Here is a 23,931-nt window from a genome sequence, read left to right as displayed (position 1 = left end):
TGTACTACGTCTTGGCACTTACTGTAGACCCAGTGCTGTATGCTTAACATGGATAAAACATTTGTTCTTCAACCCTTTGAGGGTGATACTGTCTGTTTTAATCACCACTAGATGGGAGGCGGGTGGGGGGGAAGGGGGCATTTCATTCCAACGCTCACACAGACTGTGCCTCAACGTCTCTATATAAAGCGGGGGTTAAAGTAGCACCTTCCCTCATGGGCCTCTGGGAGCGACAAGGAGGTGTTGGAAGCGTTGAGATGCCCTGGAAGTTGTGAGCACTCGGCCGAGGATAGTTCTCATTGTGTTTCTCAATGTGAAAGACATGACAGACCCCCCCAAAGGAAGCTCCTGTCTCCATGGGCCGTTAACTCTCCTCCCCCTCTCCTGTCGGCCACCCTGTTTTAACCTCAATCCTAGTTTCATGATTAAACATCCCAGCATCAATTATTTACAGTACATGCAGGTGAGTATCGGGTTGGCAGGGGCCTGAGTGACTCACACGAGGGAAGTTGGTTTTTATGGAGGGAAAATGACATGAAGGAAAGCAAAGAATTCTGCCTCCTGACACAGAGGCTGAGGTTGGCCTCGGGAGGATGTCCAGCAGCCAGGGTGTAGGGAGGGGGCTCTCTGTGGGTGTAGGGAGTGCTGGGAGGCAGTGGGAATGGGAGACTGGGAGACTGAGACCACCCTAGCTCGGGAGTCAGTCGTATCTAGTTTGACTCTTTGCTGTGCCGTTGGCTGTGTGACTTTGAGCAGGTATCTTAACGTCTCTGAACTTCAATCTCCTCATCCGTGAAACGGAGATTATTCTAGAAACGTCTTCATTAGGGTCCTTGGGAAACTTCAACGCGATAATAAATAATAAAATATTAAATGTTATATTAAATAAATAAAGGCAATACTAAATCAATAAATACTTACGTAAGATGAATAAAATATACTAAATTTTAAAAAATTAATAATAATAATAATAATAAATGCATGGAAAGCACCCAGCACAGTGCCTGGCACTTGGGAGCATGTTCGCTCTTGGTGCTACAATTCCAAAACGTAACAGGTGGGGAAAGAATTGCCTGGGACAAGTGTCTTTCTAAAAATCGGAAGCAGTAGGAGACTGAGGGCTCAAGGAAAGAGCTCTGGCTAAAATGCATCAAGTAGAAATTGGAGGCAGAAGGAGGAAAGAGGGGGGCAGGGGCAAGGCCAGGCAGAGTCAGCTGTGTTCCATCCAGAAGGGCTCTTGGCAGAAGGTTTGGGAGCCACTTCTGTGGCGTCCCCGCCACCGTGGCTAAAACAGAAAATGTCCAGATATGGGCAGGATAAACTTTCTCAAACTGCATCCTAATCTCCAGAATCAGGGCCGGTCCACTAACGGCCTGGGAACAGGGAGGAGGGCCGGGCTGCTGCCAGATCCATCGGCCTGCAGAGGTCTGTCTGTCTCCTCGACACACCTGTAGTTTTGGCTAAGAATACCCGCACCCATGTCAGGACCACATAAAATAAACGTCTGGCTCGTTTTGTCCTAAGGGCTTAGGAACAGTGGTTTTGAGCCCCGGGGGAAGGTGGAGTGCCTGTGGATACAAGCCTGAGAGTTCATGCCTTGTGTCACAGTTTTTTATCCCGGCTAAGTCAGATCAAGTACAAGATTTGGCTCACGCACAGAATCTCGGGTTAAAATATAAACGCGGTGCCCAGCCTCCCTCCAGCTTGGGTGCAAAATTCACCAAGTGATTGGTTTTATCGGGATTCAAGAACTGGGCCCCACGAAACCGATCGTTGAGTAAATGAACAGTCTGAGGGTTGGCAGGTGCCACAGAAAGGTGTGAACGTGAATGAACGTTGCCTGTATTCGTTTCCTCTAACAAATGACCCCAAACTTGGTAGCTGAAAACAACATAGATTTATTCTCTTGAAGTTCTGGGGGTCAGAAGTCCACAGTGAGTTTTATGGGCTAAAGTCAGCAGGTCAGCAAGGCCGGTTCCTCTCGGAGGCTCTAGGGGAAAATCTATGTCCTTGTCTTTTCTAGCTCTAGGGCCACCTGCATTCCTTGGTTTGTGTCCCCTCATCGTGCCAGCCTCTCGCTTCCATCGATGATCTCCTACTTCCTCCTTTGGCCTTTTTGTTCCCTATTATAAGGACACTTATGATAATAATTGGACCCACCTCAGTAACCCTAGCTAATCTCATCTCAAGATCCTTAATTTAATTACGCCTGAAAAGTCCCTTTGCTATAGAAGGTAGCAGTCTTAATACCAGGGATTAGGATCTAGATATCTTTGGGGACCATTATTCAGCTTACCATATGCCTTTTCCCAAATCTGAGAAACACGGGGTGGTGAGTGGCAAATATCTCTGAGCCGGACCTCAGATTCTTCTCCGCCCCCAATGTGCATGGCCTTGAATTAGCCCCTCACCGCTTCCAGGCGCCCTTCATGATGGATGGTTGCTCACCTGCCTCCCCAGTTCCGTAAATGACAGCTAACATATTTAGAGCACTTCCTCCCGCCAGGCACTGGGTGACACCCTTCATGCCTTCGCTCATTGCTTTTTCAGCATTGCTGACCCTGGAAGCTACCAGGCAGGCCTGCTGTCCTGTGGTTCCCCCCTCCCCACCTGCCCCACACCCCGCCTGGAGTCGAGACTCACAGACACCCTCCACGGCCCCCCGACTTCAGAAGTTCTCCTCTCTGCCCTCCTTTACTTTTTGCTGCAAAATGCCTCTTGGGAAAGGAGGAACCGAATAAATGAAGTTAGTGTCCAAACAGCCTGCTGACAAGGACAAGTGCTGTGTCCAGATGGTACCCAGGGTCACGGGAGCCTGGTGGGCCCCCAGCGAACAGATCAAGAGTGGAGTATGCTCCAGCCTCAACTCCTGCCTCCCCGGACTCGGGGCTGAGCCTCAGAAGTGCCAGGAAGGCCAGCTGTGCCATCTCACTTGGACTTTCTCCTCGTGCCCAGACGGTAGTAGGCTCACTGGTGGGACCGCAGGGCCAGCCTCAATCATCGGGATTAGCCCTGCCTTAATTTTAGTTACGTTTGGCTGAAAGGCCGGTTTTCTGTTGCCTGGGGGATGAGGAAGATCTGAACAAGACTTTGTGTACTGGACCACTGCTTATTAGCTGTGAGACCTGGGGCAAGTTTCTCAACCTCTCTGTGCCTCAGTGTATTCAGTGATAATGTGGACAAAGGTGAGGATAATGGTACCTGCCAGCGTGGCAGAATCAATGAGCTAATTAACCCTTTCAAAGCACTGAGCGTGAGCCCAGCATGCAGTCAGCGTCCAAGCAATGATAGCAGATATTTCCGCTGCCGGCTGGGTGCTGAGAGGCTGAAAGTCCATTGGTGGTTCATCCCAGAGCCTGGAGAAGGATCAAGGTATCAGAATCGCTTTGAGTCGATAGTGACAGGAGCTCTGGCTGCTGCCCTGCACCCACAAGCTCCAGACTATACTGGCAGTGGGACACACAGAGATGTCACATTTCCCGAGAAATATCAAATGTAGCTAGAACGTCAAGACTGGATCTCCGGTGCCAGCGTTCTTAATAGAGTAACACGCCAGCCACCTCCTTAGAGAAAGGCACCGCCTCAAGCTCCCAAAGACACCTGATTTGTTGACTTGCTCTTTCTGTTTATGGCTCCCGGAGTCTTCAGGATGAATTTGTCTTCCTCAGTTTCTCCAGTGCTTAAATGGATTAGCAAGCAATCTGGGGATGTCAGGTCTTATCAGTTTCTCTCATGTTTTCTGTTGGGGAGGGAGAGCTGCCTCTCTTCTCTGCAGGAAGTGGTGTATTCTGGGAGACATCTTTAATTCCATGTCTCTGCTATTTCTCAGGCGAACCCCTTCTCCTGGACTACCTTAATCTCCTCCTCCCTCCAAACTCCGCCCAAGGAAAGTTTCCATTGGCCTCAAAGCCCTGCAAAGCTGCTACTTTATCTTCCTTCACCCAACCCTTCAAATAAAATTTCTGTAGGCTCCTTATCTGTGCAGCACTTTATCCGTGCTGCTTAGTAGTTAAAAGCATGGGTTTTAGAATCAGACATATTTTATCCCTGCCTTGTACTAGCTGTGTGACCTTGGGCAAATTACTCTCTGAACCCCAGAGTCCTTCTCTATAAAAGAGAACTAATAACTATTAAATGATTATGCCTGGAAGGAGCTCAACAGATGGCCCAGCAGAGGTGGCATTCAATACATGTTCCTTGTTACCCTGATGTTGACCTTCCTTCCGTGAGGAAGAGTCACCTGTCCTCCTGCTGTACTGTGAAAGCATGCCTCACACATCTGTGTGTCCCCTCAAAACCCCGGCACACAGTAGGGGCCCAGGAATTGTTGGAATCAAATTCTTTAAAAAGCCATTTTAAAAGAAATCCATACCTGTCACCCCTCATGCTTTTGTGGTGGAATATTTCCAAGGATAAACTGTGTGATGTTCATTGCTGGCCCACGGGCTTGACCTTGTGGGAGCTGGTGTGGTGCAAAGGACTGGAGGAGGGCTTCGAAGCCAGCTGGTTCGATTGTGAATCCTGACTCTGTGCTCACAGCCATATGACCCAGAGATAGTGGAGACTCAGAGATAGTCGTGAGACTCAGAGATAGTGGAGCTACTCGCCCGTTGAAGAGCCATTGGATGAGTTTATGAAGGGTTCACGGTCTCGGTGACTGCCGATCGCATTACTGCTACTGCTAGTGCTCCTGTTACAGCCACGTGTCACTTAACAACGGGCGTACGTTCTGAGAAATGCGTTGCTAGGCAACTTCGTCATTGTGCGAACATTACAGAGCACACTTACACAAATCCAGGTGGCACAGCCTACCGCACACCTAGGCTGTATGGTCCAGCCTGTTGCTCCTGGCTACAAGCCTGTACAGCGTGTCACTGTATTTAATGCTGTAGGCAACTGTCACGTAACGGTATTTGTATGTCTAAACATCAAATATGGAAAAGGTAGAGTAAAAATATGGTATGAAAGATATAAACGGCACACCTGTACAGGGCACTCACCGTGAATGGAGCTGGCAGGACTGGAAGCTGCTCTGGGGGAGTCGTGAGTGAGGGTGAGTGGGTGTGAAGGCCTGAGACGTCGCTGTACGCCCCTGAAGACGTATAAAACGCTGTCCCATAAGCCCCCTTCCTTCCCCGCCTCACCCCCCGCCTGCCCCCCGTCTTCTGACAGAGTCAGGAATAGAACATCAACGCCGTCAATGCTGCTCCATGAACAGGGATGTGGGCTGGACTGATCGGAAACATCGAGGAGAAACTGGATGGGTGAGGCACAGATCACCTCCATAGTAAGTGTCGGGAGGGAGTAAAGGTGGCCCGAGGATCAGTAGGAATTAGAAATGGAGATGGAGATAAAGAGGAACATGGGGGGTTGTCATGGCAACGTGGGTTTGGCCACTGCATGTGGGAGCGATGGATTAAGAAACTTTGTGGTGTTTATGTGGAAAAAAAAAAAAGGCTGTTTAACACAGAGAGGGTGCAGAAGCGAGGACTCAATATTCTGACTTTGGAAATTCATTTCCGGTCCCACCGACCCCATCTGGCACAGAGGACTCTCTCTGGCATGTCTGTGTTTTACACCATTACAACCTGAAAATATTTTCAAAGTTCAGGGACAGGCTGGCTTCGCACTGCCACCGAAAGCCTTTACTAAAGTGACAGTGGCACTTTAATACTTGTTGAGGTCGCTCCTGTGGACCTGTGTCCCTGTACAGGATCTTAGGTCCTCAGCAACGAATTTACAGCACTGTACTCTGAAGACCACCAGGCCGGACCAGGGAGGGCTGCAGCACCCTCTGAATACGTAGCGCTGGGGGACAGGCTCCTTTGTGCTGAAACAGGTCAGTGGTGACTGACCGGGCTGGCACCTGTGCACTCAAAACTGAGGCGCTGTGAGTGGAGGGACTCTGTTGCCAAGCTCATAGATGCTGCTCCTGTCGGGGGGTGGGGGGAAGGAACCTTTCTGAATCACATATCCATCCATTTCTTACAGAAAATTCAGCTCCGTTGTAATCTTATGGGACCACCATCGTAGGTGGTCTGTCACTGACCGAAACGTTGTGTGGTGTGTGACTGTCCTGTTCCTACTATATTCAATCACTACTCTGCCTTGCAGGCTACTGAACATCCTTCTTTTCCTTCCTCCCATCAGCCCTCTCTGGCTCAGCCCTCTTCACCTCTCTTCTGCCTCTATGACTCATTCGCACAGTGCTCTGTATTTTTCCTGAGTGCACGATCTACAAGAACCTGTTCCGATAGAACAGGAACCCGATGCCTTTTGACCTTGGCTCTTGGGGAAGTGGCCTGAAACTCCCTGGCGGGACACCAGCAGCAGCTCAGAGCCTTTCTTCCTGGCCCCGCCCCCTCCCCACTGCATGGGACGGGCTCTCCATGACAAAAGTGATTGTGAGCTGAAACTTGGCCGAGGGGGCCCCACTGAATCCTTCCTTTGTGATGGGAATGTGGCGTGGCCGGGTTCCCTGTGAAAGGAGCCCGGGATCCCTTTCCCAGTTAGGCAGCTTGGCAGGGAAAGCTTGGGGCATGGGGAGAATGGTCAAGGAGCCGCTTTGTCGTGGGGGCTGGACACCTCTGACTGCTGAGATCTCCTCCCACTTAAGCCGGCTGGGCTGGACGCTTCTGGAACTGTGCCTTCTAGGGCCACAGGACAGAGCTCAAAGGCCGTGCAAGAGTCTAGATCAGACCCCTGGTTTCCAAACTCTGTTCTATAAGATTTCTGGGATTCAATGGGAGGGAGCCAAGGGAAGGCTTGACCGTCAACATTTTGAGACCCTTTGCTCTGTTCAGCCACAGCAGTGCTGCTTTCTGTTGTTCGATTTTATTTAAATCATTGTCTTTATATTAGAAATACCAATCCAAGTGTGGATGACCCACTCAGTTCTCAGCCAGGTGGAGCACTCTGATGCCCAGGGCTGTGCCAACTTCCCCAGAGCATAGCCCCTCCCCTGTCCCAAAGATGTGTGTGAGAGCAAAGAGAGCTGCCCAGGTCGGAGGAGCGAGCTCGGGGCCCTCACCCTCCTGCCAACTTCTGCCTGGGAAGATGGGGAAACGGCTGAAACCTCAAACCCCACCAGGGAATAGTGATAGAGTCACCTTCCAAGGTCAGAATGGAAATCGCATTTAATCTGGGCCCCTTGCCCATGTTGCTGGCAAATCATTTGCCTACAGATATAAGATTTCAGTATACAGGTACTCCTGAGAGTTAGTTCTACCTAATCCTCTCTCCCTCGGTGCCAACCATGAAACCAAGAATTTCCCCTAATTGACATGGGACATTAGTTAAACTTTTTAACTTGCCAGATAGTCATTCATTCATTCTGCAAATAGTTATTAGGTACCTGTTACATTCCTGGAAATTCCTATTACAAAATATTTCAGCCAGTCCAAAGAGTATATGTAAGAGATGTGAAGTTTAAGGAATAATATAATAAATAAACGGCCATGTGCCCTTCACTGTCCTCCCCAACACCATTTCTCCTCCAGGGAAGTGACTATTATCCTGAATTTTAGTGTATAATCTGTGTATTTCTTCCCAATATTACAAAAATAGACCAATACATTGTTCAGTTCTGCGTGGTTTTGAACTTCGTATAAATGGAAACTTGCCGCTTGTGTTCTTCTGCAATTTGCTTTTCTGTTCAAGGTCACCTGTGTTAGAATAGTCCACACTGGTGTGGATAACTGCGGTTTATTCATTTTCACTGCTGCATAGTACTCTGCTGGGTAACACTGTTATGGTTTTTCCTTTCTCTTGGAACGTGACATTATTTGATTTTCTAATGGTGAACGGACCCTACAATGCTGGGGTAAGCCAAACTTCATTGTGATGTATTATCTTTAAAACAAACAAACAAACAAACAAACAAACAAAAACATTGTTAGATTCTATTTGCTGATATTTCATTTAGGATTTTTGTGTCTGTACTGGTGGATCGGATTGCTCTGTTATTTTTCTTCCTCGCCTCGTTTTGTTTTTTTGTTTGTTTGTTTTGTTTTGTTTTGGTTTTGGTTTTAGTATCAATGTTATACACGCCTCATAAAATGACCTGAGGGAGTGTTTTCTCTTATCCCCTGGGGCACTTGTGTAAGATGGATAAAACCATGGAAAGGTTTGGTAAATGTAGCCACCATATAGTCACCCTTCTGCAACCCCACTTTTTTGGTACAGAATCTTTTTTTTTTTTTGGCTTCTTTTGATGCAAGCTTCCTTGCATGTACTCCTACTCCAACCCATGCTGTACCCCCAGAAAAACAAACAAAACTCACACCTCCCCCATGAGCACCTCAAATCAGAATGGTCACAGCATACTTAGAAAATTGTGTTTCTGGTTTTTTACAGATGAGTCCGTAACTCAAGATTTTAGCATGAAGAGTCATTCTCAAGCCTTCCTTGAGCCCCCCAGGTAACAACAGGTAGGTGCCTCTCTTCTCTGGTTAACAATTTTTCTTGAAAACCCAGGCACAGGCTCACTCACTTCTCTCTTAGGGCTGCCTTGAACATGAGCCATGATGGGTCCAACTCCGGGTCCAGCGGTGACTCTGGCCGAGCTGGGACCTCAGGCTGCCCACTAAGGCGGCTCTGCTTTGGGAACATGTTGGAAGTTATGCGGTCCAAATCCTCTAAGCACAAAATTAGCTTCTTTCCATATTTTTCAAAGGGAAAGAACGCCGTACTATATATAACTGAGTCAACAAGCCAGAAACAAGATAAATAGCCCCCAGCTGCACCTAGGGAGGTGGTTTTTCACATCCCCCAAGGAACCCATTGAGGTCTGGTCTCCAGAGGGGAGGGTGGAACTGACGAACAATTTTAAGCTACCACTGGACACATAACCCTGCTGTGAACTCCCCAAAAAAACGACGACCTTGATCTCATTTTCTCTTTCTAAAAGCAGCACGTGCGCACTTCTGTTTCTCAATTCTTATTCTCCCAGTAAGAAAAAGAAAGGAAAAATCATTCTAATTACATCACACAGAGAAAATAACCGAAAACATCATGCTACGTATGATCCGAGTGTTTCGAAATTTAGTATAATACATAAATTAGTGTTTCTCAACCTCTTTTTCCCATTATCATCCCTAAGGAGTCTTTCTTTATAGACACTCTTTTTGTAATGCTCCCCCACTCCCACCCACGAAATTTTAATATTGTATGTCTGTTTATGGACTGTGGAGGGCCACAAACCACTGTGATATTTGAAATTATTACACCATCCCCAAGAACCAAGTTTTTCCCTTGTGGGTGATGTCACCCCATTGAGAATGCAGGCTTTAAATAATATTTAATAACAGACCTTTCTGGAAGAACTTACTGCGTGTTGGTCACAATCTGTTCTGGGTACTTTATGTGTGTTTACTTATCATATCTCCCCTACGAAGTGAGTACTGGAGAGCTTTAATCTCCATTCTACCACTGCAGAAACTCAGGCCCGGAGAGGTTAAGTAACTTGTCCAAGGTCGCACAGCTAGGAAGGTACAGAGTGAGGTTCCGAGCCCAGGCAGCGTGGCTCCAGAGTTCATGCTTAACTACCAAGCTATGTTGCCTTGCAAAAATACATTCTGATTGTGAAAAATTCAAAATACAGAAATAGAATAAATGGTACACTTCCCAAGCACCCTCCGTCCCGTTGTCTGGGACTTTTACACATATGTTTGTATATATTAAAACATATTGTCTTTTTATCATAAGTAGGATCATCTAGTCTTTTTTTCTATATATACATATATGCATATTTGTGTATAGAATTTTCTTGAATTAGTATCATGCTGGACGTACTGTTTATTTTTTTAACCTTGTTGTTTGACTTTAAAATGTATCATTGGCTGCTTTGAGACAATAATTTAATAAGTGCATGGACCATATTTTATTTAACCAGATCCAGATTATTGCTATTTAAGTAGTTTCTAGTTTCTCACCATCATAAAGCTATGATGAATATCCTTACATAATTCTTAGAATTTGGAACTACAGAGCCAAAGGATATAAAGATTTTTTAAACTTTTGACCCAAAATTCCAAAATTTGCCACCCAGAAATATTGTATGAAATTGCCCATCCCCACACTGACCTGCACTGGGTATTTTCACCTGTTTTCAGTCATTGACAAATTAACAGACCAAAAATGTATGGATCCTGACATTTTCATTTCTGCCTGTGACCCTCATCTGGGACCTGTTTTACTCACTGACAGGGTAAAGCGAAACTTGAATTGAAAATTAATGGGGTGGAGGGTGTTGAAGTGGCCCAAATCACTGGTTTAATAAACACACCACCACCCTCCCAAGTATGAGGCCTACCTGTTGGGCCCTTAGGTGCTCAGTACGTGGCTTTTTCATCTCCTGCTTCTGGCCACATCTCTCCACCCCTGAGCTCTTCACCTCTGGCTTGTCTCAGATCTGTCTGGCAGAACCACTGCATTTCTAGGGCTGCCAAGCCCCTCGTCCCTCCAGTCACTGCCATGAATGATAATGTGAGAAACAAATGCCCTCGAGCTTACAGTGACTGTCTGCAGCAGGATCCCTGTGCTCTGCATGCCACACGCATGCATGCTCATGTATGCACATGTGCACATGCATGCATACACATACATGTTCATACACCTGTACACATGCAAACCTATGCACATATGTGCACACAGTGCATATACAGGCACACGCACGATGCAGAGTATTCAGGTGTAGGCCCTATTATGCCAGTGGGGCTTCTCTTTCTCAGAGACTTTCCGTACGCCCTCTAGCCCAAGGTAGGGTACCCGGCTGTTTAATTGCACAGTTCCTATACTTTCTTCCCACTTTATTGTTATTTTTTGTAGACTGGTTTTCTGCTGTCCTGGAAGCCCCACTAACCCTTAACTTGCTCGCCAGTGTTTCTCTAAGTGCCTATAACGCTGCTTAGCAGATGTATAAGAATTAGGTTGAGGGATAAAAAGGAACTGACTTCAAGCTGATAAAGGATGTTATCCCAAATATTTTTAGAATATTTTTCATTGGATTTCAAGCAGCTGCTGTTAGCCGTCCTTTTGAAAAGATGGGAAAGAATGCAGAATTTAAAAAAAGGATTTGGCTCATTTAAACGTCTGTAAACTTTTGCTGTTCTGCAAAGGCCACTGTTGTGGGAATAATATATTGAGGAGTGGTCAGCAAAGAGCATTGCTTGCTTGTCCTCTTGGCCCCTGGAAGGGTTCTAGGCTACACCTTTCAGGCGGCTTGCTCATCTCTCTCACGCCACCAGCAGCCAACAGATGGTTACGGAATCCCAGGATGGCTGGCTGCTCCCTTTAGCACAAGGTCTCTGAACTGCTTCATGGAAGAGAGTTTATCACCCAGTGGGCACAGCAGCAAAGATGAGGACTTTGCAGGCTGGCTTCGTGTGGCCTCTATTCATTTCATTCAATTGATGCAGCAGACGCATTTGAATCCCTGCCACGTTCCAGGCACAGAGGCGAGGAAGATGTTGGTCGCGGAAAGAGAGACACACTTGCCACAGTAGTTGCTGGGGGCTTGTGGGAGCACAGAGAAGAGCAGCTGAGCTGGGGTGATCAGAGAAGTGCAGAAATGCTGGAGGGGGTGTGCAAAGAAGGGTGAGGTGAGATGTGGGAGGGGCAGGACCAGGTCAGCTCAGCCCTGACCCTCATTCTAAAGAGACTGGATCTTCAGCTGCAGGGAATGGGGAGCCATTGAGGGTGGTGAAGACCACAGTAGGCTGTCTGGATGGAGTCACATCATTGACTACTGCTCACCGCCCAGGTGATTCTGTTACAGTTATTGATCACGGCTCATGCGTGCCATCATTCACGCTCCTCGCCGTACCCAGTGAGAGCTGAGGTTTTACTGCACTTCATTAAATTCCACAATGCCTTTTAACAACCTGGAGCCCTGACCTTTGTGGCTTCCTGCAGAGAAAGGTCTGGCTTTTCCCTTTCGGGTGGAGGTAGGCGGGTCAGCCTCCCTTCTGCAGGCTCAGAGAAGGAGCAGGAGCTCATAAGGCATCTGGAATGCATCAAAGGCAAGCCAAGCCCGAGTGCTGCTTCTAACTCCTCCAAGAGCACAACCGCCGTGTTCACAAAAGCGTCTTCAATCGGAGCTGATTTTCCTCCCTCCTCTTTCTGCTTCCCTTTCAGACCCCTCGGCTGCAGCTGTCCGCCCGGAACGCCTCTCATTTGAAGGAAGCCATCCCTGAGAGCGTGGCTGCTGGTTTTTTCAGTATAGCGCTCGGGATCCCGTTCAGTGTGCTCAAGGGGTTTTTGTTGTCGTGGCTACTGCGGCTTTCTATTTATTTATTTTCTTTCTTTGAGCCGGGCCTGGCCCTGCTGCTTGTGGGCAAGATGGCCCAGTCTAAGACCAACGGCTCGCACTATGCACTGACCGCCATCGGCCTGGGGATGCTGGTCCTCGGCATCATCATGGCCATGTGGAACCTGGTACCCGGGTTCAGTGCCGCCGAGAAGCCGACAGCTCAGGGGAACAAGACGGAGATAGGCAGCGGCATTCTGAAGAGCAAGACCTTCTCCGTAGCCTACGTGCTGGTCGGGGCCGGGGTGATGCTGCTGCTGCTCTCCATCTGCCTAAACGTCCGCGACCAGAGGAAGCGGCGGCAAGGCGAGGAGATGGCGCACATCCAGCACCCGCCAGGGGCCGAGCCGCAAGCCCAGGAGGAAGACAGGTGAGGACTGGCCGACACGCCCCAGCCCGGGGCCTGGACACACGTGCACACACTCACAGGGTCCAGTGAGGAGAATATTGTGATCTAGAAAGCTTTCCTTCCCACTCTCTCCTCTTAAGGCTCTGTAAATCGGTTCATCATTTTATAAATAACTTTATACTCCTATCCCAGAGTTTCCCAGATCATATGGTATGAATGGATTAAGGCTATACAGATTTCGACATCCCCCAGGGAAGCGGCCAGACCGGCTGCTTGTCCTAGCATGCTGTGTGTATCCGCTTTGAGTAGAAAAGGTTGGAAAGCAGTGTTCTATTTGCCACAAATTTAAAAGATAAATGATATATCGGGAAACATATGGTAAAGTTTGACATCCCTGTCATAGAAAGAGCCCTCGCAAACGAATATGAAAGATGAACGCGCCAGTAGGAAAATGGACAGAGGAGACAAGCAAGCATTTCTTAGACATCCAGACAATTGATGTTCAGCCTCATTAGTCACAAAACGCAAGCACACAGAAGTCGTCATTATTCTTTGCCTCTCGTGTTGGCCAAGATAGATAGAGCCTGGCGTTGGAGGGTTGTGAGGAAGTGGGTTTCTGATGGAATGCCGATTGCCACAACCGTTCTTAAGGGGAGTTTCACAGTAAGAAGCAGTGTCAAAGATGTGTGTACCTATCGATTCTAGTCCTAAGAGCTTATCCTTGGGAGATGATAGCACAGGTGCAAAGGGGTTTGTACCCACGTGCTTATCAGAGCATTGCTTAGCATAGCAAAACCTGAGAAACAACCTACATGCCCATCAATCGAGCTACAGTATGACGTGCCCTTCAGTAGCCTTCTGCGCCGTCATTTCTGATCTCTGTTTGCTGACATGGGACCCCGTCCTCCACATGGTGAAAAAGAGGCGGTAGCACAGCATCTTTGGTTAAGGTCCTGATCGCACCAAATGTTATGGCTGTGGAATTAGGGAAGGATCTGGAAAGGTGTTCAGCAGAATGTTAACAGTGGTTATCTCTGGGTGGAAGGATTTGGGATGTTTTTATTTTCTTTGTTAGATTTTCCTGTGTTGTTTGAATGTTGTATAAGTATGTCTTACCTTTATAGTGGGAGGGTAGTCGTTTTTGTTCTGGAAAAATTAAACCGACTGTCTGATTACAAGAGATAATCATGCACATTCTAGAAAACTTGAAAGATAGAAGGACAAAGAAGGATAAAAGTGTCACCCATATTACTTGCCCCAGCCATGAGCACACACAAATTCATCCCTAAAGGAGATGAGAAGAAAACCCAGACAAGCAGTGAGGTTTCCAATGTTGGTCATTATCAACCCACAGGTTCAAATGTAGGGACCTGGAAAATGGCTATTGACATTACTCCCTATAAAAGGATTAAAAAAAACACCCTGACTTTTGGGTTTTCTCTTTCAACAGTTCAATGAGAGTAAGGCTGAGCACCTGACCTGTTCTTTGAGTTTTAATAATGAACCTGGAAGATAAAACCACAGAAAAATTTGAAATACATATCAATTTTATATTCAGATATTCCTTCTACCTGGAGACAACCATTTTGCTTCAAATTGGCAGCTACTTCTTGCATATTTATGTTGCCTTTGGCCAAAGGACCAGCTGGGCATCACAATAGCCTACTTTGCCTGTTGTTTGTTAATTGTAATGTTTAAAGGTGGAGGGAGGGGTGTTAACACACAGATAATACAGTGTACTAATGGAAAATGTGACATTCATTTCCTGCCCTCCTGCTTCCTAAAGGTATGACTAAATCAGGTACCTTCCATGTATCAGTTTTCCTATCCATAAAATGGGTATCATAATAGTACCTAACTCATAGTGTTATTAGGAAGATGAAATTGGTTCATATGTGCTAAAGCAGGGGTCCCCAACCCCTAGACCGCAGACAGGGACCGTTCTTTGGCCTGTTAGGAACCGGGCCGCACAGCAGGAGGTGAGCCGCAGGAGAGCAAGCTAAGCTTCATCTGTATTTGCAGCCACTCCCCAGTGTTAGCATCACCGCCTCAGCTCCACCTCAGATCATCAGGTATTCGATTTTCATAGGAGCACTGGTCCTTGGTGCCACAAAGGTGGGGACTGCTGTAAAGGTCTCAGAACAGTGCCCAGCTCATAGCAAACAGCTGAAGTGTTAGCTTGTATTACTTCTTGGACCCATTTCTTGTTTACAGGCCTGGCGTATGTAGACCCAGTGCCAACATGGGATTTAGAGTCCATCTATTTGTGGTTTTAAGCGACTGAGCATCTGCTAACCCTCCGTGTCTGCTTGTTGTCTTGCAGCCAAGAAGAGGAGGAAGAAGCCTCCTCGAGGTACTACGTCCCCAGTTACGAGGAAGTGATGAACACAAACTTCTCAGAAACCAGGGAACCAGACCAGAGCCCGAGGATGAGCATCTCTCTCCCTTCCTATGAGTCCTTGACGGGGCTTGACGAGACAACCCCCACGACAGCCAGGGCCGACGTGGAAGGCAGCTCGGGGAATCCACCCAGTAGGCAGAACTCCAAGTTGGCCAAACACCTAAAACCACTGAAAGTTCGAAGGATTAAATCTGAAAAACTTCACCTCAAAGACTTTAGGATCAACCTCTCGGACAAAAATGTCCCCCCTCCCTCCATCGAGCCTTTGACTCCCCCGCCACAGTACAACGAAGTCCAGGAGAAGGCCCCCAATACCCGGCCGCCTGACTGATGGTCCTTCTCTAGCGTGTTCCCTCTTGTCACTCACCCTCTGCACCAACAGACCCCAGTGATGCCACTCCAGCCACAGTTGAGAAGCGAGGGGCCAGATGTATGCTTAGCAACTTGGGTGGGGGCAGGGGAGTCCTGTGATTTGGCGGTGATTCACATTCACAGAACTTCATGTAGCAGGTGCATCAGAAAGAGATGCTGCCTCGGATCCCACGATGCTGTGGACCCCATCTGGGGACGGCGTAGGCATCTTCCCCATCATCTTTCCTCAACTGAATCGCTAGTGACAACACGCCTCTTTCTAACTAGGAAAGGGCACCTAGCAACTGGTTTAGATTGTGGTTTTGTTTTGCTTCCACTTGGACTGTTTTGTTTCAAAAAGAAATACAAGTTATCCCTTTGCTTTCTTCACTAGAGTCCTGAACCGTGGTTTGGATACAACTCAGCTTTGTAGAAGGGACACGGAGCCATTTTTGTGAATTAAGCAAAACAAAAGGCTAGATGATGAGGCCCAGGTGGGGTTTTCAGAGCCCCCGATGCCACTGGTTCTTTGAGGGCCTAAGGCCTGATGACACATAAGATCATAGTCTCAACTGGTACACTCAACTAGGCTCTCCTGTGTAATGGCAGGAAGGGAGAGCTGTATGGCAGCGGTTCCTAACCTTTTTGGCCCCAGAGACCGGTGCTCCCATGAGAATCTGATGCCCGATGATCTGAGGTGGAGCTGAGGCGGTGATGCTGGCGCTGGGGAGTGGCTGCAAATCCAGACGAAGCTTCGTGCACTCGCCTGCCGCTCACCTCCTGCTATGCAGCCTGGTTCCTAACAGGCCACGGACCAGTACCAGTCCGTGGCCAGGGGTTTGGGGACCCCTGCTGTATGAGATGTTCTGTTCCTTCTAGACTGCCGTGCAACTGAGCTTTTATAATAAAATATTTTATATGGAGTACATTGGGTGCTGAATTACTTTAGCAGCTCTTCCAATACTGACTTGTTTATGGACAAATATCAATAATAACAACAGCACATATGTACCAAATGATATATGCTAGGGGCTGTGCTAAGCACATCACGTGTTATTCCGTTTCACCTGTACCCATTTTGTAGGCTAGCTCGTGGAGGCTCAGGTTAATTAAGGTGCCCCATGTCACACCGCTCATAAGTGGCAAAGCTGGGATTTGAAGCCAGGCCATCTGGCTCCAAGGCCCGATTCCTTAAACACTGTGCCATCCAACTCAGCATAAAGAGCTTTTTCAGATGTTGAATGAGGGAAGACTCGTGTTTCTCAAGAGCTGAGTCTCTCCCCATCAACCCACGCGCCCAGCAGAAAGTTCTGTTGCTTAGACAGTTCAACTAATGCCCAGGAGACCTCAGACTGCAGAGGGGAATGGCGATGTCTGGGGTCAGGCTCTTGACCGTGGAGTGGAAGTCTGGGAAGACGGACCTGGGTCCGAAGGTGCCTCCCTGGTGCCGGTAGCATGGAGCGGGCCTGTTGGGAATCTGTGTGGCTAGGAGCTTGGTTAGAAAAGTAAATTCTCAGGCCCTGGATGTTTCCTAAAGGCTCCTGAGGAAGGGGAGTGGCAGCAGTTAGGAAGTGAATCAGCTTCTTGTCTCAGGATTGGCAGCAGTACCTAAAGTTCCAACCTTTCACTTTCCTTATGCAAATCCATCCATTAAAAAGGGAGCTGCAGGGATCTGCTTGTTGGCATGAGACACCCGGAGGCTGGTCTGGTCCCAGCCCATGACTGAGCCAGCCTGTGGCTCTCCTTGTATCTCTGGGCTGGACTTGTTCTTCAATTACTCTATACCTCCTCCTGATGGGAGGAAAAAGAGACTAGCAAGGTCCCCAACAAGCTGAGAAACAGCTTTTTTAAAAGGCTCTCAACCTGGCCTGGCAGTTATCTTTTGGGATGTCTGCCCAGCCTAGCTCTTCCTTAGGAGAAAAAAGAGGTTTGAGGCTTGTAGTAGGCTGAATGGTCGCCCCCAAAGATATCAGGCCCTAATCCCAGGAGCCTGAGAATGTGACCTTATAAGGTAAAGTTTTTGCAGACGTGACTCAATTAAGGATTTTGAGATTATCCTAGATTATCCAGGTGGGCACAGCATGTCATCCGGAAGCGCACGTATAAGTGAGACCGGGGGAAGACAACATACACAGGGAAGGAGGAGGCAACGTGACCACGGACACGGAGATTGTAGTGATGCAGTCAAGGAACGCCAGCGGCCACCAGAGCTGGAAGAAGCAAGGATGGAGTCTTCCCTAGAGCATCTCAAGGAGCTCGGCCCTGCTGAAAACCTTGATTTCAGCCCAGCTGATGCTGATTTTGGCCTCCAGAGCCATGAGAGAATAAGTTTCTATTGTTTTAGGCCACCCATCAAGTTGGTGGGAATTTTTACAGTGGCCCTGGGAACCAACACAGGGCACAATCTTCAACTCGTTAGAGACCAGGCCCCTTCCACCTGAACACTTCCGACTCTTCCTACAGGCAGGAGTACTTCGGCAATAGCATTGAGGGCCCTATTTGGTTTTTTATGTATGGAAATGACCGAATAGAAAATTATTCTAATTTTTCTCTTTTACTAAGAGGATAGATCATGAATATTTAGCATGTACAATATAGAGCGTGAATTCACCTCCGTCTAAAATGAAGGCGGAGAAAAATGTTAGCTGGGAACGTTAGCTATAAGCTAGGGTCCCGAATTGTGCCTAGAGAGGCAAGGAGGTTACCTGCTATATTAACTTAAAACCATGTGTCAAAGCAGGAGGCCACCTTCACTTCAAAATTTTCCAAGGCACACTCTTCCCGTTTGCTCTTTGGGTCAGACCTATCAGGGCTCTCGCTGTTGACTACAAAAAAAATAAATAAATAAACAAACAAATAAATAAATAAATAAATAAATAAATAAGAAAAGCGTAAAAACCAGAAGAAAGACCCTAGCCCTTTCCTCTCCATCATGTTTTTGTTCTTAAGGTAAATAGTAAAGGACAGATGAAGGAGAAAATTCAAGAAGCCACTCACCTGTTCTTGAGCCCTCAATGGCCCCAGGGCTATAAAAGAGCAGAGAAAATTCCCACCTAGCACTCCCATCCCACCCAAAGGGAGGAATCTCAGCAGCCATGTTGGTGTCATGTGACTCCACCCTCTCAGGTCATGGCTGATTGGGCCTGAGGTGTGTGCCCACCTGACCCAGGAGAACCAATTAGAAGCTGAGCTGGGCCAGGACCTTCTCTTTCAGGAATTGGTCTTGGGATGAATGGAGAGGCCACTGGGTAATGTGGTCTCAGAGATTATGGGACCTTTGGGGACCCTCATGATGGGCCGCAGGTGAGTGAAGCAGGGGACACTGCTCTGCAGAGAGAGAATGAAGCTAACTGCTGAGAGAGGTAGACATGAACAATGAGATCTCAGAGTTGGCCGTCTCACGATGACTTTCTGGTCCTTGGTCCTTGTCCCTTGGGAAGCCCGGCTGTACTTCTGTCCTTGGGTTCCATAAGAGATGCTGTGTCCTCCCAACAAATTCCCCTTTTTAGCTCTGACCCTAAATTTAGCTGAAGTCTCTGAAGGTGTCCATTGCCTTTGCATCGTTGGCTGTGCTGGGCTCTACCAACTCTCGATTTTGATTTTCACTTTTCTCAGACTGGGTACAGTTCTGATGAAGGGGCGCTGTAAGCAGATATGAGGCAGAAGGTTGTGTGGGAGCATGGCTGTGACTGCAATGTGGAACCCTGCCTGGTGTGTGTGCGGCTGCTCTAGCCGGGTCCATCCACAAATATGTACTGAGTTCCTGTTGTATGCCAGGCATTGGTCTAGCCTCTGGGAGACAGCAGTGAAGCTAAAGCCCTGCCCTCCATGGGAGGGGTTCTTGCTTGGGTTCTTTCCCAAAGTGGGTCTGATGGCCTTAGGGCAATAATAACCACGATCATTTTGGACTGGCTATTGAACCGGATACAACAAACTTGAAAGCCACAGAGAGGCCGTGTGCAGAGAGAAAGCTGGTCTGCAAGTAGAGACGAATGAAGCAGAGGGGCCGTAGAGGAAATAGCCCTACACAGAAAGAGATGGAAAGATCAGCTGCTTTGCATCTCCCGGCCTGGGTTCTCCTTAGCCCGGCCACACCCCCTACAGGACGCGCCAGGCTGCTTTCAATTGAGTCCCATCTTTGCCAAACAAGTTGGAGTGGGTTTCTATGACTTGACGCCAAATGTCCTGAGATGACTTGGTTCTGGAGAGACAAGCGTGAGATAGCAGAGCCAAAATAAATCTGCATAGGTACGGCAAACTAAAAATGGGACTCAGCCGTGTCCTTGGAAATGGATGGATCAATTGACCCACCGGCAGCAAAGGTCAGTACACAAAGAGCCCTTCTGAGGACTAATGGGCTCATTTGTTACCTTAAAGGTCCCGACATGGACCATTTAGCTCCCAGGACGAGCCGTGCTGAGTATTCAAGTGCAGTTATGAAAGGACAGTGCCTATTCTGTCTGCGAGCACAGAGGGCAAGACATGGACTTTCTAGCAGGGAGGATGGTGTTTTAATCCCAGCACGGCTGCTTTCGAAAAGTGTGACATTGAGCAGATAATGTAACACCTCTGAGCTGCGATCTGTTCACCAGAAAAATAGAGGTTACTTATTTTAAGGTGGATACCTGAGAAAACACTGATAAAGCTGTACCTGGCACAGAGAAAGCAAGGGCTACCTGGTGGCTGTGACTAGACCACGATCCCCTGATGGACAACCTGAGGACTCAAGCTCATCTCCGAGCCTGGGCCTCGCACTCGTTTCCGAAAAATATGCTCTGGGAAAATTCACCAGGCACCATGAGTAGTTTGTGAGGAATCTTTGCAGAAAGCCAGTTCCAGGAAAATGGCAAATGGCAACAGGGACACATAATTCAGGCCAGCCGAGCAGCCTCGAGGTCAGCCTGGAACAGTGCATACGATGGCAACTGTGGACAGTTTGCTTTGTTTGATTTTCAGGCTAATGCTGTGTTATCAGTGTATTCAGAAGTGAGTGGCTGGGATTAAGAAAGTGAACTTAGGAACCATAGCTGTCAGGATTTTAGAGACCCTTTTTCCCGGTGAATCTCCTGCATTTAAAACTGGTGGAAGTCAAAAAGGTCCCTGATTAAATCTATTTGAGAATCTCCAAGTTAAGCAAAGTCTATTCATGCGACAGATTTTAATTGAGCACCTACTATACACCCCATGTTAGGAAGACGCCTCGAACAAATGGATCAAGTTCTTGCTGACCCAGAGGCAGAGAAAAGGGTATGGGACTATACATCTCGTAGGAGAAGTTATGGACAGAAGAGCATAAAAATTTTACTGATTTTAAAAGGTAATGCTAAGTTTATTGAAAATATCCATTCAATCAATAAAATGGCAAAGAGGGATTGGGACCAAAAAATCTAACTGCTATTTGGGATAAAACTTTATTTTGATGTTCATCCCACAAGTTAAAAAAAAAAAAAAAAAAGACTTAAGCCCTAAAATTTTTCCATTGACATGAAAGCAGTAAAAATTGTCCATTAATCTTCCCTTAGGCCAATAATAGAAAGGTCTCAAGGGACAATAGGAGCCAGAAATAAGACTAAAGGGGAAACAGTAGGAGAATATCAAATGCCTAAGTTCTATGGATGTGTTAAAAACAGACTATCTCATCATCCTACTTCGTGTACAGTTGAATTCTCAGATGTATACATTTTTACAATCCTTTCATTGAATAAACATTGAATTAAAAGGAATATGATTTTATCTCTGGCCTCTAATAACTACATGCCAATAGCCCCTTCCAAGTGTGGCAATCAAAATTGCCTCCAGACATTGTCAAAAGTGCCCTGGGCATGATCGCTTCCTAAAATATATAAATGTCTAATCACTATGTTGTATACCTGAAACTAATATAATATTGTATGCCGACTGTAATTTAAAAATAAATGTTAAAAAAATTTCTAGGGGGCCAAATGTTCCTGATTGAGTACCTCGGGTTTTTAAGTCTACTGGAGAAAAACGCAGTATGGAAAAGTAGAAAAAAATAGTTTCGCCTCATGGCAATTTCTATGTTTGTAAAATGAAGATGTTGATAACTGCATTGGCTCACAAGACTGGGAGAATCAAATGAGTAAACTGTGAAAATGCTAAAAAAAAAAAAAGCAGTTTTGAGTAGGGGTGATTTCAGAGCTCATTGTGTGCAGCTTCTTTGTCCAGAGAAGGAAAACTGAGACAGAGAGCTGTCTGCCTAAAGACCACACCAATGCAATGTAAACATAGATAGGTGTAATTAAATACTGTGTGTTTTCCACCTGAAAGAACAAAGGACATGTGAGCTGATCTGAACGGACTCCAGAGATGGTGTAATGTGAGCATCAAACCAAATAATGACTTCAATGGATTGAAACATATCTACATATTGCTAAATAAAAAACTCCTAATATTTTGTAAAACTCATCGGTCACTTTGGCAGTTGCTTCTTACTCTGAATATTGACACATAAAAGGAAAGAAACAATCATTTATTCTGCCTTTTCTGAACAAACTGTATTCTAGAATAAACAAATAGTTAATGAAGGGAAAATTCTTCTTTACAGAAGAATTCTAATAATTACCAAAGGAATAACACAGAAAAGTCACAATTCTACAACCCCACAAAAAATAATGAATCTGGGGAATGATCCATAAAAGATGCTAAAACTATTAAGTAAAAAGTTGATGAGCCCAAGTGTCCACTGACAGATGAATGGATAAACGAAATAGTATATATACATACAATGGAATATTATTCAGCCTTAAAAAAGAAAGAGATTCTGACATATGCTACAACATAAATGAAACTTGAGGACATACTAAGTGAAATAAGCCAGTCACAAAAAGACAAATACTGTATGAGTCCACTTACATGAGGTCCCTAGAGTAGTCAAATTCATAGAGTCAGAAAGTAGAAGGGTGGTTGCCAGGGGCTGGGGAAGGAGAAATGGGAAATCATTAAATGGATGTAGAGTTTCAGTTTTGCAAGATGAAAAAGTTCTGGAGATTGGTTACACAACGATGTAAATGCACTTAACACTACTGAACTATACACTTAAAAATGGTTAAGACGGTAAATTTTATGTTACATGTATTTTGCCACGAATAAAAACAAAGAGTGTGGGGCGTAGTGGGGAGGAGCTGATGAGGGCTTTGATATGGATGACTCAGTCTATTAGCACTGCTCCTGCTGGTCAATCTCGGTATCATTAAAAATGGGGAGACCAAACACTGTGATCACAGTGTGATGCAGAGGGAATCACACGGCACTGTCTACGAAGTAGTTTTGACAACAAAAAAGCTTTGAATCTAATCAAGCCTCTATATCTAAATATTAGTTTACAGGAAACGTGGGGAAGAGAGGTACAAGTTAATTGAAACCATGAAGAAGAAATCAGACAAATCCAGGATGTGAATATTCAGCAGGACAAAGGACCCTGTTTCTCCAACAAAAATGTTTAGTATGTGGCTCCTTTTTCATCCACAAGGGGAACAAAGGACTTTTCAGTTAGGAAGTATTTGTGGGTAAAATGATATAATTTGCTTTAAATTAATCCAGAAAAAAACAAAAAGGAAGAAAAAAGGAAATACAAGAAAATTGGAAAAATGTTGAAGCTGGATGATGGCTACATGGGGTTAATTGCACTCTTTTCCCTGTTTTTGTGTGTTTAAAAAAAAAAAAATCCCATAATAGTCTACAACCCTGCCACCCTGAATGTGCCTGATCTCGTCTGATCTCGGAAGCTAAGCAGGATCGGGCCTGGTTAGTACTTGGATGGGAAACTACCTAGGAAGACCAGGTGCTGTAGGTGTTTTTTAAAAAAAGTTCCATAATAAAAAATAATTTTTAATGTACACGATCCCAGAGGAACACATATACACACATGACAGAGGCAGAGTGAGCTACGACCAAACTATAAGCAGAAGAGGAAGCCAGGACTTCCTGAGGATAAACACCTCTACCAATTCGGAGAGTTAACAGGTACAGGAAATGGGAGGTTAAGCCTTGGCCCTTTGTAAGGTAAACTAGCCCAGTCTCAAATGCCCATAATAAGCAATCCCCCTCGAAGGTGCTAGATATCCTAGCAAATGGAGGGCTTTTTCAATTTTTTTTCTGGACTGCTGGAAAAGGAAGCTTATGAGGCAACCTATCTATTTTCAATGTGGCTCTGGAGGGGACAATTAATAATGGTCACAATAATAATGATGGTAATCGTCACCCCAAGAATTTGTAACCACATGGGTCTGGGATTCGAATTTACTCTCCACACATTCAGTAGGAAAACTCCAAGCTGAGAAAGTAAATGCAAGTGATCGCAAGTTATTAGCATACCTGGCATCCAGCTGAAAAAAAAGAAACGGAGGAAAGCAGTCAGGAGTCAGACCCCTCAGGATTCCCACAGATTAATTTCTATCAAAAATGCTATCACAATCAAATTACTAAACATCCAAGAAACAAATCAGTATGAGCCAGAGTAAGCAGAAACAACAAACAATATATTGAGACCCACCCCACAAAGAC

The 23,931-nt window shown here is 46.3% G+C and overlaps 1 protein-coding gene and 1 pseudogene across 2 annotated transcripts in view; both read left to right on the top strand.

The window, feature by feature from the left end:
- The window catches only part of TMEM51 (transmembrane protein 51), a 40,420-nt gene extending 24,086 nt beyond the window's left edge, over window positions 1-16,334 (top strand). For both annotated transcript variants that reach the window (XM_039842157.1, XM_039842156.1), the window contains exons 2-4: window positions 8,356-8,429; window positions 12,136-12,677; window positions 14,980-16,334. In XM_039842157.1, the coding sequence (XP_039698091.1) occupies window positions 12,340-12,677; window positions 14,980-15,388 (747 nt within the window). In that variant the 5' untranslated portion in view covers window positions 8,356-8,429; window positions 12,136-12,339 and the 3' untranslated portion in view covers window positions 15,389-16,334. The remainder of the gene's footprint in view (window positions 1-8,355; window positions 8,430-12,135; window positions 12,678-14,979) is intronic.
- A 6,768-nt stretch (window positions 16,335-23,102) lies between these two features.
- LOC120585963 (uncharacterized) lies at window positions 23,103-23,221 on the top strand (annotated as a pseudogene).
- The last annotated feature ends 710 nt before the right edge of the window (window positions 23,222-23,931 follow it).

This window comes from Pteropus medius, unplaced genomic scaffold, assembly GCF_902729225.1.
Source record: "Pteropus medius unplaced genomic scaffold, Ma_sr-lr_union100, whole genome shotgun sequence".
Taxonomy (NCBI): domain Eukaryota; kingdom Metazoa; phylum Chordata; class Mammalia; order Chiroptera; family Pteropodidae; genus Pteropus; species Pteropus medius.
Note: the sequence above shows the minus strand (reverse complement) of the source record. Positions and strands in the feature narration are given on the sequence as shown.